Here is a 19,513-nt window from a genome sequence, read left to right as displayed (position 1 = left end):
CCCGAGATCGGACATTCGAAGGATGTCGCGGCAGCGGGGAAGTTCGGGAAAGTATGCGTGTATAAAAGAAAGGCGGCGAAGGCCAAGCGACGCGCGCGGCCGAAAGGCAGTACAAGACGGGAAAAAAAAAAAGAGGAGAGCAGCGAACGGGGAATGTAAACATGACACAGAGACCCGCATTCGCAGCGGCGTACCTCCCCCGCCTCCCCGCCTCCAACCCCCCTCAACTATATCGATCTCGGAAACGCGCCGCGCATGTCGCAACAGCAGCTAGCGCGCTGCAGCCAACGTCGTCGTCGCCTCCAACAGACCCGGCTGAACCGGTGTCGTCGGGGGCCTACTCGATTTACCACCCCCGTCGTCGCTGCTTTTATGATTTTTTTTTTACACAAGGAAGCGCCGAGCATCGCGGAGCACACATACACAATATTTGCCGATGCAAAACGCGTTTCTATCGCGTCGGCTTGCATCGGGAAGGGGAAGGAGGGGACCGCCGCCGGCGTGCGTGCGCGGCTGCATTTTCTGTCGTCTGCAGCGGCAGCGTTTGGGCGAGACGCGATGGACGGTGCGAGGGGAGAAGAGGAAAGGAATAAAACTGGTCACGTGGTCCGGCCGCGGCGCATGCCGGGAGGTCTGGCTCAGGCGGTCGCCATTTTGGAGCGCGGTGTGTACGGTAATGTCGACGCAACACAGGGCTTCGGACAACGATGCCTGGGCCCTTCTGGCCCTCAAATCGGCGCCCTCGAGCCCGTCGCGGCTCCAGTGGAACCCGGAACAGAAAGGGGCGGCCATCGCGCGGCTCGAGGGCCGCGAGTTCGAGTACATGATCCGCCAGAAGCGCATCTCCATCGGCCGCAACAGCAGCCGCGGCGAGGTGGATGTAAATATGGGCCACTCGAGCTTCATCTCGCGCCAGCACCTCGAGATCTTCTACGAGTGCGCGCACTTCTTCATGGTGTGCAACGGCAAGAACGGCGTCTTCGTCGACGGCGTCTTCCAGCGCAAGGGAGCCGCGCCGCTGCCGCTGCCCAAGACGTGAGTAGTGAGCGGGTGCCTTGCGACGCGCACGGCGCGCCGGCCGTAGCCGACGAGAAACCATGTGTGCCATTAGGCCTGACCAACACATGGTCGGTTCGGGCTTGTTGCTATGCGTACTCGCGTCGGTCCGGACTCCGTCGCGGGGCCCCCGCGGGCGCGGTGCTCATTTCGAGGGTCACCCCCCCCGGAACCCGTCGTTTCTAATCGGGGCAGGGCGAAACTTGCGGTCGCCGGATCCCGAGGTGGTTGCCGATCGGGCAATTTGTTTACACTTGTCCCAGGTTGCGCGCTGGGGTGGGGGAGGGGGAAGGAGGTGGCTTGTTTACCATGGCTGACTGACATTGAAAACAAGTTTAGGCTACGGTGTGGCCCCGTGTTTGCCTTATGTATTTCCATTTATTTCCCCGATCGGGAACGCAGCGCGTGTCGGGGAAAAAGAAAACAATGATCGGAGGGAGCTCCCGACTGCGACCTCGGGTCGTCCGCTCTGGCTGGAACGCGGCGGCCGCTCCGAACCCCGTTTGGCTGGCCGGTGCCCACACCTTTTCATTCATTCGCGACGGCGAGGCCTCGTCCGTTTTAGTAGTCGCGACGGCTGCGCCTGAAGGCAGCAGCCACTGGTTCCTGTTCTTCATCTACCGTGTTCACCCTCCCTCCCCGACTTTTCTCCGTACCGTTCGTTTTTATGTTGTTTATTATCTCATATTTTTATCGCGTGTGCCCGCTCGCGGCGTAGGATGGGTCGAGTTTGCGTATCCCCAGAAGAGAGAACTACGCCGCGTCAACATCGCCGTCAGCCGAGCAGGCTAGGTGAGGGCGTCGAGGAGAGGATGGAGGTTGGTTTCGCCGCTCTTTCCTTATTCTGTGTTTTCGCCTTTTGCTTCTTTCGTTCTCTCCCGTACCCCCCCCCCCCCCCCCCCTTGCGCGCTGTTTACTTTTGCGGGCTCGCCCCGTCGTCTGCCGCTGCTGCTGGTTTGCCGTTTGTTGCTGCTGCTGCTGCTGCTACTTGCCTTCTTTCGCAGTGCCTGCTTGCAGACGGCACGTGTTTTGTCCCCCTGTTCGGAATCGGCGCATGCCACAATATTCCTTTTTTTTATGTTTCTCTTTTTAGCGTCGCGCCGACTGCCTCGAGGCTCGATAGTTATTAACGTGATAGCATTGAGGGCCCCGTGTCGCAAAAAAAAAAAAAAAAACCCGGCGTCCAGTGTCCACCGTGATTTCGCAAGAAAAGTCATTCTGGACCACGCGGGCCCTCCGTGTAGCGCGAACAAGTTTCTTAACGAATTGGATTTCTCAAAGTAAAATGCGCCAGAAAAATCGCGCAGCACGACTTGAACGCAATCTAACAGACCATATAGCGTCGGATTGTAATTTGAATATGCGAGAAAACGTAGTTCTGTCACACGGAAACCCAAACACGAACCCCGTTTACCTGCGTCTCCACCATTCACGGAGTGGTGCGCCCGCTTCCTTGAAACACTTCCAGATGGCGTTTGCGTCTGCGCATCCGCGGCCTGCCGCGTTTCTACCAGAAGGCTCGGCTTCGTTCCTAGCGCTCCCCGCCACCGTTTCCCGGTGAACGTTATGGTTACATAAGCTGCAGTTGTCGGGAAGCGTGAGAAGCAGTCGGGGATAAGCGCCCTCCAAAATTCTTTTTCAATGTTCGTCACAATGCCGGCTAGCGAATGATTGCGCCTAGCAGACTTACACTTTCGATTGCTGATTGTAGCGCGAACGAGTAGCGCCAAAGATTGCGTAAGATAGTGGCGACGAAGTGTGTCTTTCCTCACGAAGAGATGCCCACAGTGAGCGATAATGAAGCCGTGTTATTTATGCCATAGGCCAACGTTGCCTACTTAGTGAACTGTCAGGGTGCTTTGGAACGAAGAGTCGCAATGGGGTATTGGAATCGGGGATCTCGGATTCGGTGTATGACCTCCCGTGGACTCTCATCCCGAACGGGTAGTCGTTTGTTAACTAAGTGTAACGTTAGCAGATTCTGCACGGGAATTAACCTTTCACCCAGCTCCTTTCGTCTCCCCTTGTTTCGGTTTCGCTGTTGCTATTATTGTTGTTGTTTTTGCTGCTGCTGCTGTATTTTCCGCACCCTTGCCAAGAGCATTGCGCCGGCTAGATACTGGCATCTGCTACTTGTTTGTTTTAGACATGTCGCTGATTCATCTTGTTTTTCCGCTTCGCCGTAGAAGGCACGAGTCGGTCCATGCGGAACACGCTATACAAAAAATAAAAAAAGAGTAAAGATCTGTCAGCATGGGACGGCGGTGGTATCGCCACGATAACTGTCCCTCCCAGCACACACACCCTCTTCTCACAACAAGGCTGCCGACGTTTGCATCCCGGTATTTCGCCTCCCCCCCCCCCCTCCCGCGTTCTTATCGCGTTTTCTTTATGGACACTGGGCTCACACCAAACAAAAGCCTGTCACCACCTATCTCGAAGCCGCTTGTTTCTGAAGTCCCGCACTGCGTGAAAACGAAAACACGTTTAATGACGGGCGTCGGACGCACGCTGGCGGTCCCGTGTCATTGAGCTTCGCGCCAACGCCACCAGAGGGCGGCAGCGTAGCGGCGCTACCGTTAATGCCCGTACGAACAGAAGTTCGAACATCTCGAATTGGCTACTTCCTTGGACTGTTTCCACGGGCGAGGTACTAGAAAATGCTGCACGTTCGTGTACAACGTAAGGCCGTCTCCATCGCGAAAATTGGTGAGGGGGTGTCACATTGTGAGATCTCTTTTGCATTTTGGTAGACTTCCATGAAGGAATTATTGTGCTCCTGTAATCTGTTCCATACGTAGCAGATTACGCTGCGAAGGTTAGAGACCTCTCCCACCATGACCATGAAACATAGTTATGCTATGCGTCGGGTACTTAGATGTAGCATCAAGCCTATTACTTTTATGTTGCAAAGTATGATGTAATCTTTACATTCGAGGCATTGCAGATCTGAACGAGCCGAGGGAGACGTTTCTGCGGCCACGGCGCACCGCTTCCGGTCACGAACAAAATACAGTTTGTTGCATACGGGAAGCATAAATAATGTGTCATTTGATGTAACCTTACATCTGCAAGACAGAGTTCTAACACGTGTATGATTTATTCCATAGAGCATCTCAGATGACCACGCTGCTTGTGTACATCATTCCGCAGCTCTGTTAAGTATAAGATAGAGTATAGTTGAAGTAGTATTAGCAGCAGTGTAAATTGTAGGAAGGGAGAAAGGAAAAGATTGTGGTCATCGTAACTACCACTTTTCACTGGGCACCTGGACGAATGCAAGCTAGCATGAAAAAAAAATGGGCAGAAATTTTTAACTAAACATTTCTCTTTTGAATTTAAAAACGGTGAAAGTCAGTGTGACAGTGCGCTGCGAGGTATTGTTGGGATTCATGCATGCTTGGGCTTGGTGATGAACCATGATAGCACATCCACCAATTTGCATCTGCTAACGTCTTTCAAATCATCCATTTGTGCACTGTCTATTGAAACAAGTGGACGTAAACTGATCTGAATTGACTTGGCTGAAAATGTAGTGTGGCAGAAAGCTTAGCGAGTTTGTAAAGGAGACACAACCGCAAGAGTAATGCAAAGGACAATGCCGATGCCAACTACCAACAGAGAGGTCACACAGTGGTGAAAAAGCGGTACAACTCAAGAACTTTCTGAGCGTGCTTATGGGAAGGTGTTGCAAGCAAGCCAACTTTGGACGTCTGTGTTTTTGCGCTGTTCAGATATCGGTTCAGGAAAGACAATTCTTTGTGAAGGATAACCAAAGATTGGCTTTCGCACATGATACTGACTGCATTTGTCAGTACAGCTTATCTCAACCGTAAGGCTGAATTTTTCATTCCTTTGTCCGAATAGAGCTACGCTGTCTTTGAAATTCAGAGTGCATTTACATTCGCGACAGTGCAACGAAAGGTTTCGCCACTGTTCGACCTCTCAGTCGATAGTCGGCATTTGTGTTATCCTTTAAGTTCTTGTGTCGTGGCAATGTACGTGGGGGCTACCTACACGAATCGTTTACATGCTTTGGTTCGCTGGATTCTCCCATAGAGACCTACTGCTTAGCCTTTTCAGCTAATTCATTATATCAAGTCAACTTGAGCCTTAATTTACTCTATTGCGCATTACTTGTTAAAAGCCACTATCTTATCTGATTATCCATGCATTAAATGCCACATCTTCTTACGAGACACCTGTACATATGAAAAGCTGAGACGGCAGTGTGCACTATGGTTCTGTTGCTTAACTTGGTTAATTATTCGGCTGTTGTAATTTGTTCTGATCACCTTGAAATGGTTATGTAAGGGCGAACCAAAATTCCTCAAACTGTTTCGAAAGCCTAATTTCAAAAATTTACTGAACCATAACATTTACGGCTGTGATGTGCACTGGTGGCATGTTTCTCTGTGGTAATTATTGTTTGTCGTTTATGTTGAGAGCCAGAAACAGGAAACCTATATCTGCAGTGGTTTTAGCCCCAAGGAGACTCAACGCTCGCCCCTCGTCTGTGCAAATATTTGTTGTCTGCTGTATCGGTACAAGATAACCTTTCCCCATGTTGTCACGCCATTCTCTTAAGTACTCTTGTTTGCATTGGCATGGCTAACAGTAAACTGTGTATTCACTTCCTGCTCATGAGAGGTCATAGTTGCCAAAAGAGAGCAAGGAGCATCCGAGCTAGCCCGGTTAGAAAAGAAACACACGTGCAGCGTGGTTCACTGTTAAAAAGAACACCTAATTAGAATACCAGCCTTGATTGCTACTAAGATGAGAAAAGTGATCTGCAGCGTTTTTTTGTCTACCTGATGCATCATATCAGTCATTAACGGTCATAGAACACATCACCAATGATTACTGTTATTTAATACTTACACATTTTATGCACTTTACGGTGACTCATTTTTTTAACCTTTTTACGGCCTTGTTACATCTACCGATCGCAGTTAATCTTTGCATCTCCTTGGCAATTCGTTGGCACCCAATCACCACTTGCATTGTGCTCTTTGGCCATATCTGGCTGTTGCGCGACTAAACACCTCACACCGCTGTCGTCAGTCATAGAATTCCTTCAAACTTAAATACTTTTTCTGTTACATAAGACTGAATACCGAATCGGCACTCCCTTAAGAGGAAGCATTAGCTCGGGGCCTACTCCAATTTCTCTATTCAGATATGGGTAAAATGCAGAAATGCTCTAGCGAGGTAATCACTACATCGACTTGAGTGAAATTGGTTGCATTTAAGGGGAAGCTTTAGCTCGGGGGCTCCCATCTAAATCCATCAGAAAGAAGTTGTCTTCCTCAGCAACAAGTGCCTGAGTTTGATGAGGTTTGTTGCATTTAAATGCAAAAGGTAAAATCTAATGACTGTTAAAAGCTTAATATTGATTTAGGCCATCGATGTCTTAATTTTTTTTACTTGTAAAATTAAAAAAATTACTTTCACATTTACAGCTCTGTAGATCAGCACTGAAAAACCTACATCAATATATTGTAAATGGCACTTAATTCATCCAAAGTGAGCAACACTGATGGATTATGCACTGCTGTAAAATATACCTGTTTATGTGAGTAGGACATTTGCATAACACTTGTAAACATTGTAACAAATTCATGTAAGCTCTAAAGTTATATAACAAATTTGTCTGCATTAGTTTCTCTAACAGATGCAGTTTGGCAGAACAGTGATATCGGTTTTGGAGCAATGTTGCTCATTTGTAAACATTGTGCTTCAATATATTTGAAACACCAGTTTGTGGCAACTTTCCTAGTAATTTCGAGTACTTAAATAAAAACTCCGCTTCCGACAGTCACAAGAATGCAACTTTCTCTCTCATATGCAGCAAACTTCATTGAAATAGGGCATGGGAGTTGTTTCATGAAAGCTTTTCTGCAATTTACGTGTATTTGATTGAATAGGCAACATCAGACGCCTGTCCCTGTTAAAGAAGTTTCCTCTTAAAGATGTACTGACACAAGAATTCTAACTCAAAATAACAGTTAGAGCATATTGCTGTGAGGTCATATAATCTGTACATTATATATAGCAAATGTAGCTTAGAACATAATTTTGAACATAGTTTTGAAGTTAATTCGTTCAAGTTGAATGAATCAGAAAGTGCAGCACCTTTTAATTTGTCAGCTTAAGTCCTGTTTGCAAGCAGTGTTACGCCACGAGTTTTGGGGATTGATTTCAATCGCTTGTGACGTCATCAGCATGTCTTGTTGTCCAGAAGAGGTTTCAGCACTGTTTGCATTGGGCGTCTTGCACTGACCGCACACTATGTGTACATTATTATGAAAAACACGAGCGGACAGAGACGAGTGAAGAACAGATCAGCGCTTACTAACAATGGCCTTTTTGTTTTACATATAAGGAGTTCAATATGTGCACATGTCGAGTGATAGCACTTCATCATGCGAGCAATGCAGGATTACTCTTTTCGCATAATAAACACTCACCCAATTTGCCATTTTGATGAAGCATACATGCAAACTTCTTACTGTTTAAAAGGGCCCTGAACCACTATTTGTCGAAGTAAAACAATGCATTTGAAGTATTTCAGAAATACTTTGCTGCAAAAAGTTCTTCAATGCATTCAGGAAAAGCGAAGTTATTGGCAATAAAACATGGTGTTTACGGTGCTTCCGCTCTGACAGTGATTCGCATTGTGAATCATTGAAGAACAATGCTCAACCTACTGAATGTCACTGTGGCATGCAGTTCAAATTTGATTTTGGATGTTCATGCAGACGCCATTATTTCTGATTTTGGCACCTATGGGCTGTGCTACATGGTGTGGACCGGCTTTGTTCTGCACCAGCTTGACTGACCGATAGTAGCCACAACCAACTTGCGCGATTTGAAGTGCTATCAATAACTCCATCATTACGAAGCAAAGTCTGCCAAGGTGTCCAACCAGGAGTGGCCAGGAGTAAGCACACGCTGGCAAGTGTGTGGGTGGTCTGACCTTAAGTTTCGCATGGTTCTAAGCTAGTTGTGTTCAAAACTAGTCAAAATTAGCGAGGCCCAGTGGCTATGACACCGATAATTGGGGTGGCCAGCGTTTAATTCCTATGCAGGTGGTTGCAGCCAAGCGTGATCAGATGATGTTCGGCTTCTTCCGGAAGTACGTAATCATTATCAAAATTCTAAAGCAAATTTTCGCTTACTTCAGCCTGTTTATTAAACTGCATCAATAGATGTGCACAGTAACAGCATGAAGAAACACACTGATTCTAACACCCTTCTTGATTGATGTCAGTTATTGGCCAATAGCAGCTGTGTATGAGAACCTGTTATATTACGGAATAAAGCATCCAGAAAAGAGTGACAAGCAGGCTTCTGTTGAAAAGACAGCATTTAAGAGAGAGGTGGCTTGCGCTCCGCTTGTGAGATCCACGCACCATGCACGACTTGTAGAATTTGGCTCTCATGTTCACAGCACAAGTGCAGGCTGTGTTTTTTCACCAAGCCCGAGGAGTGGCTCAGGGCCCCTTTACAGATTACCGGTGCAATGGCCAGCAGTCAACAAAGCATTCGAATCTTTTGGCTTTGTCCTCTCCTTTCTTTCTTTCTTTCATTCTTCTTTCTCTTTTTTGCAGGAGTGTTATTGTCAAAGGGAATTATCATAAAACTACATTAGGCTAGTGATTATGTTGCTAGCAAGGTTTTGCACCATCAATTAGAATATGTGTGTTTGCGTGCTCTCCAGTTAAGAGACTGCGTCACCAGATGTCGCTACCAGCACTGTTCTTGCCCTACACTTCGTGCTATCCTGTAAATCGCAATTGGGGAAGTTTGCAGACATGCTAAAACGTGGCTAAAGCCCTCTTATGCAGGGATCATACTGCATATAGTGTGAAACGAAGTGTTACAATGGTGTGGCAATGGACCTGTTTCCCACCAGGCTAGCAGACAAAACAGGAGCACAGATGGCACATGAGACGGTGCTGCGCTAGTGTGCATCACAGGTTTGCTGTGCATCACAGGTTTGCGCGCTCAAGTGACCATTGCTGTTTACAAGCACGTCTCTTACATCATGGGGTGCAAAGTGCCCTTTGAAATCGAAATCGCGACTGGTCGTGAGATACGAGCATATAACAAAACAGTCGTCTGGTGCTGTAGCAAACCAGTTTATTTCGCATGATTACTGTGTCAATAGCTACTGATTATGTGCAATAAACAGAGTCCAAAGAATTTTCCATCAATACTCGTGTAAGAGAGGAAGTTACTTTACTTACTATAGCCAGTGGAATGTTGTTTTAGGACCTGATACTTTTTACTAAACTAGGCATTGGGGTTTAAAATTGGCAAGTTTCTAACAAATTTGAGCACCAAGTTTACACATCTTTAACTTTGTGCCAATAATAGATGTCGCAGTTGGGTAAATTGTGCCTGTTAGAGCATTTAAAGTATTCCAATTTGATGTGATTTACAGCTCACATGAGATTGTTCCAGTGCTTATAAGGGCTTTGAAGTCGTCCTCACAAATTTGTGCAATATGTCATTAGTTTGAAAGTTTGCGCATAAAGATTTTTTCCTTCATTCAGCTTTCAACAATTCTTGTTTAAGAAAATTAATGGCCTAACAATAAATGTGCTTCCTACAGTCATTAAAAGTAATTAAACAACTTTTTCTTTTCCATTGAACAAGCCTTATCAAATTAGGTACAGTGGATGCAGAGCAAAACAGACTTCTCTGTTCACATGTGTTTAGATAGCAGCTTCCCAAATAAGGTTTCCTCTTAGCAGTTGGCTCTACTGTACCTTGCAACTTCTCATAGCCTCTCCTTCTTGGAACAAATCCAAGCAGCTAAATATCAGCCGTGGCATACAGTGCAGCTCACACCTGAATCGATTTTCCTGTTTCTTCCGCTTTCGTAAACATGCTTGAAGCAACATATTGGACGAGTTGAAGACTACAGTCGATATTACAATTAGTAGGCGATGGTCTGGAAGTTACACAAGCAGTGCAGTCATTGATGTATTGCTCTGCGTGTTTGTCAGTGCTGTTGCTTTGGATCTGCAAGGCTTTCTACAAAATAACTGCTCAGCGTCCTACAACTACAACTTGTGGAGATAAGGTTACATCGAACCACACATTCTTTGGGAGCCTTTGTGCTTGTATGCAGCATTACGCATTTTGGTCATAAGCGCAAGCGGTGCGCTCTGACCTCCAGCCGCAGAAATGTGACGCCGTCGTCCTTCGGTAGTGAATAGATTTAGAACTGGGACACCTTCATGTCATAATTATTGCCATATATTTTAATATAAAAGTATGACAGTTCATGTTGCATTCATTTACATGATGCATAAATATATCTGTGTAGCGCACGTTTTTTTGTGTGCTCAATGACAGTAGTCTCTCTTGTCTGCATTACATTCCCTGGTATATATAAAATTGAATATAGTTTATGAGCCTTCACGTTTAGACTAAGCATCAACCACAGCCAGGAGAACTTCTACGCGCTATGTCACCATAAAGGGGTCCAAACCGTGAAAGTAACCGTGTCGAGCCTGCTATATTGTGGTGGCTCATCACTCGGCTGTTGCCTCAAGGCGCATGTGCGGTACCAGGTGGGAACGGTGAGTGTCGTCTGCGTGTGTGCAGACGGTGCAGTCTTTTGATACACTGCACACTGTGGTGTCGGCATGGCGTGCTTGTATGTCCTCCCAAGACCCGAATTGAGCTCAGGGACATAATTGCTTTTCAAAGGTCGTTCCTATTACTGACTTGCGACCGAAGTAAAACAAACTTCTTTCGTTTACATGCCACTGTTAGATGCTAGAAGCAGCACCTCCATCTACATGGACAAAGTAACCATCCCCTCATGTTTTATTTGGTTGAAACTGTTTTTCCTTGCACATGCATAAAGACGAATATGCAACATTTGTGTGGTAGGTTACTATGTTGATGCTGCATTCTAAATTTTCATCTCATTTTGTGGTATTAGAAGCGCACTTAAGGGGTGATTCTCGTCATCAGTTACAGCGTGATGGTCTATATCAAATTAGCGTTAATTTTCTTGAACACTGGTCGCAAAAATATGATTGAACAACTTGGTGCTCTGTATTGCCCTGACATCATATCCGGAATGAATATGTTATGTAGTATATTCCCAAATTAATTTGGAGAAGGAATAAATGTAAAGTCCTTGGGGGTCCTTGCAGGATATAAACTTAGAGGCATTTGCTGCACTACTTGCTTTTCATTTTTGTTGAAAACACAAAGTACTTAATAAAATGTCCATGAACAAGCTTGTCTCATAGGTAGGCTAATAATGCTCAACATTTTGAAGTGTCTCAGCTGAATGCTGTGATATGCAAATGTAGATAAAAAAGCGCTTTATACAGAATTGATGATGATGGCGTCTCTTTAACAACCTGAGTCTACAGCGTCTCCATGGTTCCTCAAACACCTTCAACAACTCTTTATTACCCAGTGCTATTGAATTGTGCAACGCGCTACCCAACAGCATAGTAAATGAAAGTACTCCAGATAAATTTAGACACCTCTTGTCATGTTTTCTAAACCCTTAACCTACCAGTACTATGCTGTTACTCTAACGTCTAAGTTCCTTTTTTTTTTTTCACTTTTCTGTTATATTGCCGGTTGTGTTGCCACTTCTACTTCCGGTTCATACCTTACTTTTTTTTTCTTGCCCGTCGTCTACTAGCATGCATACTAAGTTTTGTTTGCCGTTGTACTAATGAGTTAACCATTGTATAATGATGACCATAGTGTTTCTTGATGCTTTTGCCCCCCCCCCCCCCTTATGTAATACCCTGAAAAGGGTCCTTAAGGGTCAATAAATGATGATAAATTGTGCCCAAGAATGGTTTTGTTTTAAGAATGACGACACGGATAACTTTATTAGGTATACTAACTCTCAAGAAAAATTGTGCTTGGAAGTGTTTCGTGCCCTTTAGTTAGGGAGCTCCCACTGCCTTCGTAATTTGTGCTGAATTGTGGAACACAGCTCAGGTGTTATCTCCTGATGCGACGTGCACAGAGCATTTATTCACAAGGCGCCTCTGCACAGCAACAGAGGAGCATTACCTGTGATGACGTCAAGCCCATTGTCACAGCAGTGCGTTGGTCCCTTTTTTCGTAATGCCCACTAACTACAAAGGGATGGCAGCTATAGTGTGCTGCTGCTAAGCAAAAAGCTGCAGCTTGAACTTTCATCTCGCAGCGGAGAAAGTATTTATGAAAGTGAACTATTCAGTAGGTACTATGCACTAGTTGTCACAATGACATTGATGACAGAAACAACAACGTAAGAAACAAAAACGGAGTGATGGACACATAACTTAGTAACATTGACAATAACGATGTTGTAAGGAAGAAGATGGGACTATGAACATCTCGTTATACAATAATAGTACTATATATAAATGGATAAACTGTTCATTTGAATCTCTATTTACGTTTATTTGCTGGGCAAAGTGTGATTGTTGGGCAGACAAAATAATCTTTAAACCTCCCCTGCACAAGTTTGTGCTGGAACCGTGCCACTAATGACAATAGTTAGTCATTACAGATTGCACAGTATCTCCCTGCATTTGGGGCCTGCTTGTGCTGGTTGGGTTTCTTATCGCTATCTCCGGCAGGCAGTGCCAAAATAGGCGACACTCATGGGCAACTGTGACAGTAATTTATAGGCGGCATTTGCTGCTAGTCATTCATTTTTTGCACATAACATGCAGTGGCTCAATAGCTATGGCAGTCGGCAGGTGTATGCATGAGGTTGCAGGTTCGTTTCGCCTCCTTTTCGGCAACAGCATTTCAGTGGCAGCGCAGCGCAAAAGAAATGCTTGTCGATCAAGCTACGGACGCATTTTAAAGAACCCTTCGAAGTCGAAATTAACCCTGATGCTTCCACTAGGCTTCTCTCATAATCCTTGTATTTCTTCGAGACATCAATGCCTGTGCAATAAACTATAAATCAGTCAGTCAGTTTACATGTTTGTCGTCTTTGGCTTTCTGACCATCTACTCCAAGACTGACCTATTTGTGGACAACACTTTTGAATGCTCCTTCGTTCCTCATCTCGGGCAGTTACCGAGTGAAGTGCACTTGACGCTAGTGTAGTCGTTTGAGATGAGGTGGGAGAAATTTGAGGGTCCCGTAGAACTACAAAGCGCTTATGATGTGTATTTTTATGCGCTGAGTGTATTTTTTTCTTACCATACATTTGACATACACAGTTGATACAGTTTTTGCGGTAACGTTGGTTTGTACGCTTTCTCATTGTCATGCAGTTTTATTTCGTTTATATTGTTCGTGCCATGCGTCACAGCCCCTAAGTTGGGGTTAGCAGTGTTTGAAATAAATAACTGTAATGCACCAGAGTAGCTTGACTTACCAACTCTTCTGCATCTCTGGTGGTTGAAGTGGTTGAAACGTTTACCTTAAGCTCTCCACTATGGTCACTTTATGTACGCAGGTTTAGCTTGGTGTCTAAATATTCATTCATTGGTATCATCATTGGAAGACTGGAACAGCATGGAGATCCTTCTTAACCCTTTTTGATGGCTATTGCTACTTGCTCAGAGCAGCCTTCCACACTAGTGTTACACATCCTGGCATAGTTCACACAGAGTCGCAGTCACCGACAAGCTCAAGTTGGCATCTGTTGATATGGAACTAGAGATAAACAGAGGCAGTGTTTTGCTTGGATCTGTTTATCGACAAACACCTTTAGCATGACTTGTTAGGAGTTGTCATTCTGCCATTTCATAACTTGTAAGTGTGCTGTATTTCAGCTGTGTAGTCGTCGACACTTCCATCTAGAGCGCTGAATCACATGTGCTGCGATGATAAAAGGAAAAAGTTGCAGTTTCGCCTTAATGGCATTGAATTGATGGGAATAGCAAAGTGTTGGGTTATCTTTTAAAAAATCTGGATTGTTTGTGCTCTTACAGTGGTGTGATCCTACATTGGGTCTGTAGCACAGCAGTCAAGTGCTCTAGACAAAAGTGCGGACATTCTTACAAGAGTAAAGCAAACTTTTCCATCTTAACAATAAAGGGAACCAATAAATGGGGGGGGGGGGGATCTGCACTACATGGTTGCCGTCCATTTCCATGAACATTGTGCACAACTCGGGGCCCATAAGTAGGATCATTTCTGGGTTGGACCACTAGTTAAGTCAAGCACCTCTGTCAGACTACAAAACTACTCATGACACAGGGATGTGCATGAGAAAAGAAAGAAAACTCCACTTTTAGTTGAAGTTGCCGAGATTGCCGTAGTGACTGCCGATAACAATTGGACCAAGGACTATATGTTCATGCATGTGCAAAGTCATGTTTTCTTGTTTATAAACAGCTGTTTCGTTCACTTGGTGTTTGCGCTCAGCTTGAAATCCTCGACAGTCAGTCTAAATACTATTTATAGATTTGAAAAGTCACAATTTTTTAATTCGCTTAGGCTGCCACACGGCATAACTTCAAGATGTTAATGGAATACACAATTGTTTATGAACAGCTTCTTAATGCAGCTTATTTTGACGTTTGAACTTCTCAGCTCCCTTCATTTGGCATTAATATACAGGCTTCCAGATGTCGTACATAGAAACAAGGTTGCTATATACAGCTGTAGTTTCACCATGAACTTTGAGAGAACTGTATTATAGCCTTCAGTCATGTTTAATGCATTATCCTGTCATGTTACTGCAGTGCTAGCATGTTGACTTTTGGATGCACAGGTTTGACAGCTCAGCTGCAAACTCGCTTTTACTTCGTGAACAGTTTCAACACCTGTTAAAGGTCAGTTCAACTGAGCTCAGAGTCTATAAGTGTATTGAAACAGTGGAACGTCAAGGCAGTACATTTTCAGGCTAAATACTGTTTGCAACCCTTGACCCCAAACGTGCTTTTGTAGCAATGTTTCTAATTTTAAACATTTTTCTGCTGGCTTTTTTCCCCTTGTAACTGCATGCTAACGTAAAACTAGTGGCCATATTGTGGAAGCCCTTAGCAACAGGCGAGCACTTTAAGCATTTCACTCCACAGAATAATAAATGACATATTGTTTAAAGCATAGCCTATGCTCCCACTGTATTTTTTTTTTAGTTTGTATTTGACATTTTGATCATGCAACCAGCATTCCAGCCTTTCTGAAGTTCAAGTTCCGAATTCCTTGTGCGGTAAAATGTCTCTTGATTTTATTCTTTTCTTGCTTCCTTTTATACCGTGCATTGTGTAATGTAGAAGGGAGGAATATTCTTTGCAATATTTCAGAGGAATTTATTTCGCTGTAATTTTGTTGTAGTGCTTTATGCATACAATGTACATAACACCTTTGAACCTGCTGACTTCCTGGATTAACACTCGACAGCATTTTGCAATAATTTTTTGCACCTTGTCAGATAACTTTTTCATAGTTATGTCAGACAATACAAGGATGGAAAACTGACAGCAACGCCAGGAGTCCTCAATGTATACATCTTTTTTTAAAACTCAAATTCACGTGTCTCTTAAATATCGTGCAGATCTGCAATAAGTTAAACATGGTGCACTTCACCTTTCCATTCTTAATGCTCATTGCTTCGAATGAGTAACATGTGCTGCCACGAAAAGAAGTTTGGTTGCTCTTTGCGGTTACTACCAAGAGATATTAGCCTGATTACTTGCAAAGTCTGCAATAGGTACACTTGTGAGGTTTCCCGGGAAGCATTTCATTGTAAGTTGAATGAGATGCCGTGTCTTTTTATAATGTTTTTTCTGCTTTCTATAAGCACATGCGTTGTTTCCTCTAAATTCTAACTAGGCCGAGAGCTACAGTATATTTTACTTGTGCCTTGTTTTGCAGACATGCATTTACTCTAGTAGTAGTGGTAGTAGCATTTGACTTGTCTATGTATATTTTAGGAATAAGCCCTTTTTGTTAGCCTTGTATAATTGTAGATAATTTTTTTCTCCCTATGACGACAACATAGATTGCATGTAAACAATGTTTATTGGGTCATCTATAGTTTTGGAACAAAAGGCATTTGCATATTTGCATTAGGCCAGTATGCCGAACTAACTATTTGGAGCAAAAGACTTGTTCAAGTTGTTCAGCCATTTACTTTAATATGTGCATTTTCACAGAAAGTACAGCATCCAAACTGCTATCCTCATTGCAGTTTATTTTAAGTTTTTTGTTACTGTTATAATTTTGCATAATTTAGTTGCACAGTTGTTACTCGTAACACTGGTAACATTATGCCAGGATTTGCTGTCTATATATAAGCCCCACAGAGAAAAATTTTTTTAGTGATTATTATACATAAACACAGTTGTGCTGCTGCGTAACATTGTACCAGACCATTTGCATACACCCTTGTACTTATTTTTATTTTCCAATATAGCGTGTTCGACACGTCAACTTAGACATAATGGCTATTTCTTTGAGGCAGGCTGTCATAGTAGCACACATTTGCATTTTACTGTAGGCAGCCTGCTGTCATCTCCAGAGCTCATCAGGGAAACATATGTTTCTGCAGGTGCTTATGATCATCAGATGCCTTGTTCAACATCTGTAATGTCTGTAAGCTTTAAACAGCATGTTCATTTGTAGCTCTTCTGGGCTGCAAGTGTTGTTATATGCATTCGTTTAGGTATGTGTCCTGAAAACGTGAAGCATATTGAAGCATGAAAAAAGAAAGTTCGCTATTTAGGTCCCAAAGCAATGCATGGTTATAAAAAAAAGTCAGTGAAACTACAGACCGTAGGTGCAGCACATCCGACAAGGGACAATAAAAATGACATAGATACACACACACACACACACGTACATTGCGCTACTTTCAACAATGTCTTTATTTCCGGGATCATTGTTGCATACCCTTCGCCTGGTGTGATTAACTGTGATTGAACAAGGAATGTTGCTGAAGCTAACATTTCGAGAAGGGAACTAGCTTTTGTCTGGACAGCAACTGCTTTCGACATTCCTTATTCTACCACATTTAATCACTTTGAGCCTCCACTTTCCTGTGAACCTGCTGTCTCTTTTGGGTTTCTGATTGTGTATGTCAAAGAACACATGCTCAGCACACACACCAATGTCAAAATCGTGACCTCGTGTGAGATTCGTAGTTTAATCTGTGACTTATAACAGAGGGCCCAAAAATGTTCTCATGATAATGAGATGGATGGTTTGCTGATATTTCGCCATCTAGCAGATCCCAGATATATTTATTTCGTGCTTGCAGTGATGCGGCTGCTGCGGGTAAAAATCAGTTCTGTAACTATGGCTAGGCTTCGGGACTGCATCCTTTGGCATTCCGTAGTTTTGGTAACTATCTGTTGTCACTTGAACCCTTCTGCTTATTTTATCCATAGTGTCGCAACAATTTAGCTTTTTGTTCGGCGTCTTCATGCCCGGTGGATTAAGCTGCCAGCCATAGTTGGTCCGGTCACACTTGCTTTCTGTTGCAGCATCTTTCCTCAAAACTATTCCACGGCCAGACACAACTTAGAGCTGTAAATGGCCATTTTCTTTTTGCCTCCTTTGAGGCAACATATCCACGTACGTAGCGCTGACAAAACCGGCGACAACGAAAGCGGTATATAATAAAAAAGGAAAAGCAAGTGTAGTAGGGAATTAACGTTGGCTTAACGAGTAAGTGAGTTTTCTTCAAGCCGCCGTGCAGCACGGCTTGAACGCCTAATTATTTTAAGGCTCAAGTTAAGAGCCAAGACCAGCCAGCCGTCGTGTATTGGGTAGGCGTCTGTTGAACGCGTAGTGTGTCTAATTTCTCCTCGAAGAAAACTCGAAGTTAAAAATTTAATGCCAATTAGGTGAGCACGCAGTGCGTGATTGGCAATGCGTGTTCAGTTGCTGGAGGCCAAAATATTACGTGTGGAATCGCGTCGCAGTTTTTCAGTTTTCTTTTCTTTTTCCATTGCGAATGATGGAATTGACTTAGACTGATAGTATAATTAAAAATTCTAGTTTCCTTGATTTCACAGCAATAGGTTGATTATTAAACGAAACAAAAATCAAGATCAGAGTACCCTTTTCTTTTCCTTTTTTTTTCTCGACGAAATGTCAGCGCCTATGTGTTAGGGGGAAGTCATATTTGGGCTGTTGTGATTCAATAAGCGTTCGTCGAGCTTGCAAAGTTTCAGCTTCCTTACAGATGCGGTACAAATTGCACAATCCACGTCTGCCGCCAAAGGAAAGAAAGGGAAATGTAAACTAGGCCCGAGCAGACGCCGTCAAAATTCATGACGTCGCGGCATGCCGGTGCGGGAACGTGACGGTGGCGTCGCCACCGGTATTACGTTTTTTTTTTTTTTGCCTCTTCTCTGGCTTACGAAGTCTGATCTGAAGGAAAGTGGCTTTCTTTTTGTAACACCTCACTCATTAATAAAGCTAAAAACGTATTTCTCCTTAGTATCCTTTCGACTCGCGACGGCGGTCGCGCAGGCCAACTTCTGGAACTTCTGGAAGCCGGTTGAGCTGCACGCCCCGTATGCAGCAAGTACGTTCGTGTGCTTGCTTTGCGACGGCGCGTGTTACGTCTAGTCTGCCGGGCCGTGCCTCGGCATCGCTTTGTAGGCTTAAGCGGAAGTCGGTGGGCGGCGTTTTTTTTATTATTATTTGTTTATTTAGGTGCTGCGAATTTGCGGCAACGTGTGTCGCAAGCTGCCCGTGAGGGCGTTGCGGAAGCGCTATCCATTCGCCCGGCTGCTGCAGACGACAGCTCGGTCGACGGTGGTAGGCGGCGACGTCTGGCGGTAATTCGGTGGGGTTTGCGGCTAAGCTTTACGAAAGAACACATAGAAAAAAATGCTTTTTTTTAATAGACCGTAAATGCGGAAATGACGTGAAACTGGCTTTCTCACGCGCAGTAAACCTAGTCAAACTTCCAACACTGGCGCATATAGACCATAGGGGTTGGGGGGGGGGGGGGCAGCACAGGGAGGTGTCTCAGGATTTCCACCAAGAAAGGTCGGCACCGCACTGGCAAAATTGAGGTGCAGTGAGCCCCCAAGAACACTAAGAACGTTTTTTTTTTTTTCACCTGTGATACACCTGAAATGTTAGCAGTGAAGGACAGTGAAACTGTGATCGACTGTGACACGGTCTGAACAGCAGTAAGTTCGTGATCGGGAAGCCGCTCCGGAAGTGCTAGCCGGCGCCACTGTACCGGCAATCGTTGCAAATCACTCGGGATAGAACTCTAAAGCCTAGCTAGCTGTGACGTAACAGCGTATACACCTACGGAGGAATGCCGGTACACGCTGAAGGCGAGCAGCGACGCTATAGTGGCGACATCCAGCGACGTCGAGATCGGCTAACCCTGGACACACAAGTTGCCTCGCAGCGCGTCCTCTCGTCTTTTCGAGAGCTTTCTATCGCGAGCCGAGGTGCGCACAAGAAAGTGCTCTCGCGAGTATCATTTCGCCGCCACCGACAGTGAGAAGTGCGAGCACTCTCTAGAAATTAA

General features: G+C 44.6%; 1 protein-coding gene across 1 annotated transcript in view; it reads left to right on the top strand.

Annotated features, from left to right (window-relative positions):
• Window positions 1-602: 602 nt before the first annotated feature.
• The window catches only part of FoxK (forkhead box K), a 73,666-nt gene continuing 54,755 nt past the window's right edge, over window positions 603-19,513 (top strand). Inside the window, exon 1 of the mRNA XM_065442436.2 lies at window positions 603-1,035. Coding sequence (XP_065298508.1) covers window positions 677-1,035 — 359 coding nt within the window. The 5' untranslated portion in view covers window positions 603-676. The remainder of the gene's footprint in view (window positions 1,036-19,513) is intronic.

The sequence above is a fragment of the Dermacentor albipictus genome, chromosome 8 (genome assembly GCF_038994185.2).
Source record: "Dermacentor albipictus isolate Rhodes 1998 colony chromosome 8, USDA_Dalb.pri_finalv2, whole genome shotgun sequence".
Lineage (NCBI taxonomy): Eukaryota > Metazoa > Arthropoda > Arachnida > Ixodida > Ixodidae > Dermacentor > Dermacentor albipictus.
Note: the sequence above shows the minus strand (reverse complement) of the source record. Positions and strands in the feature narration are given on the sequence as shown.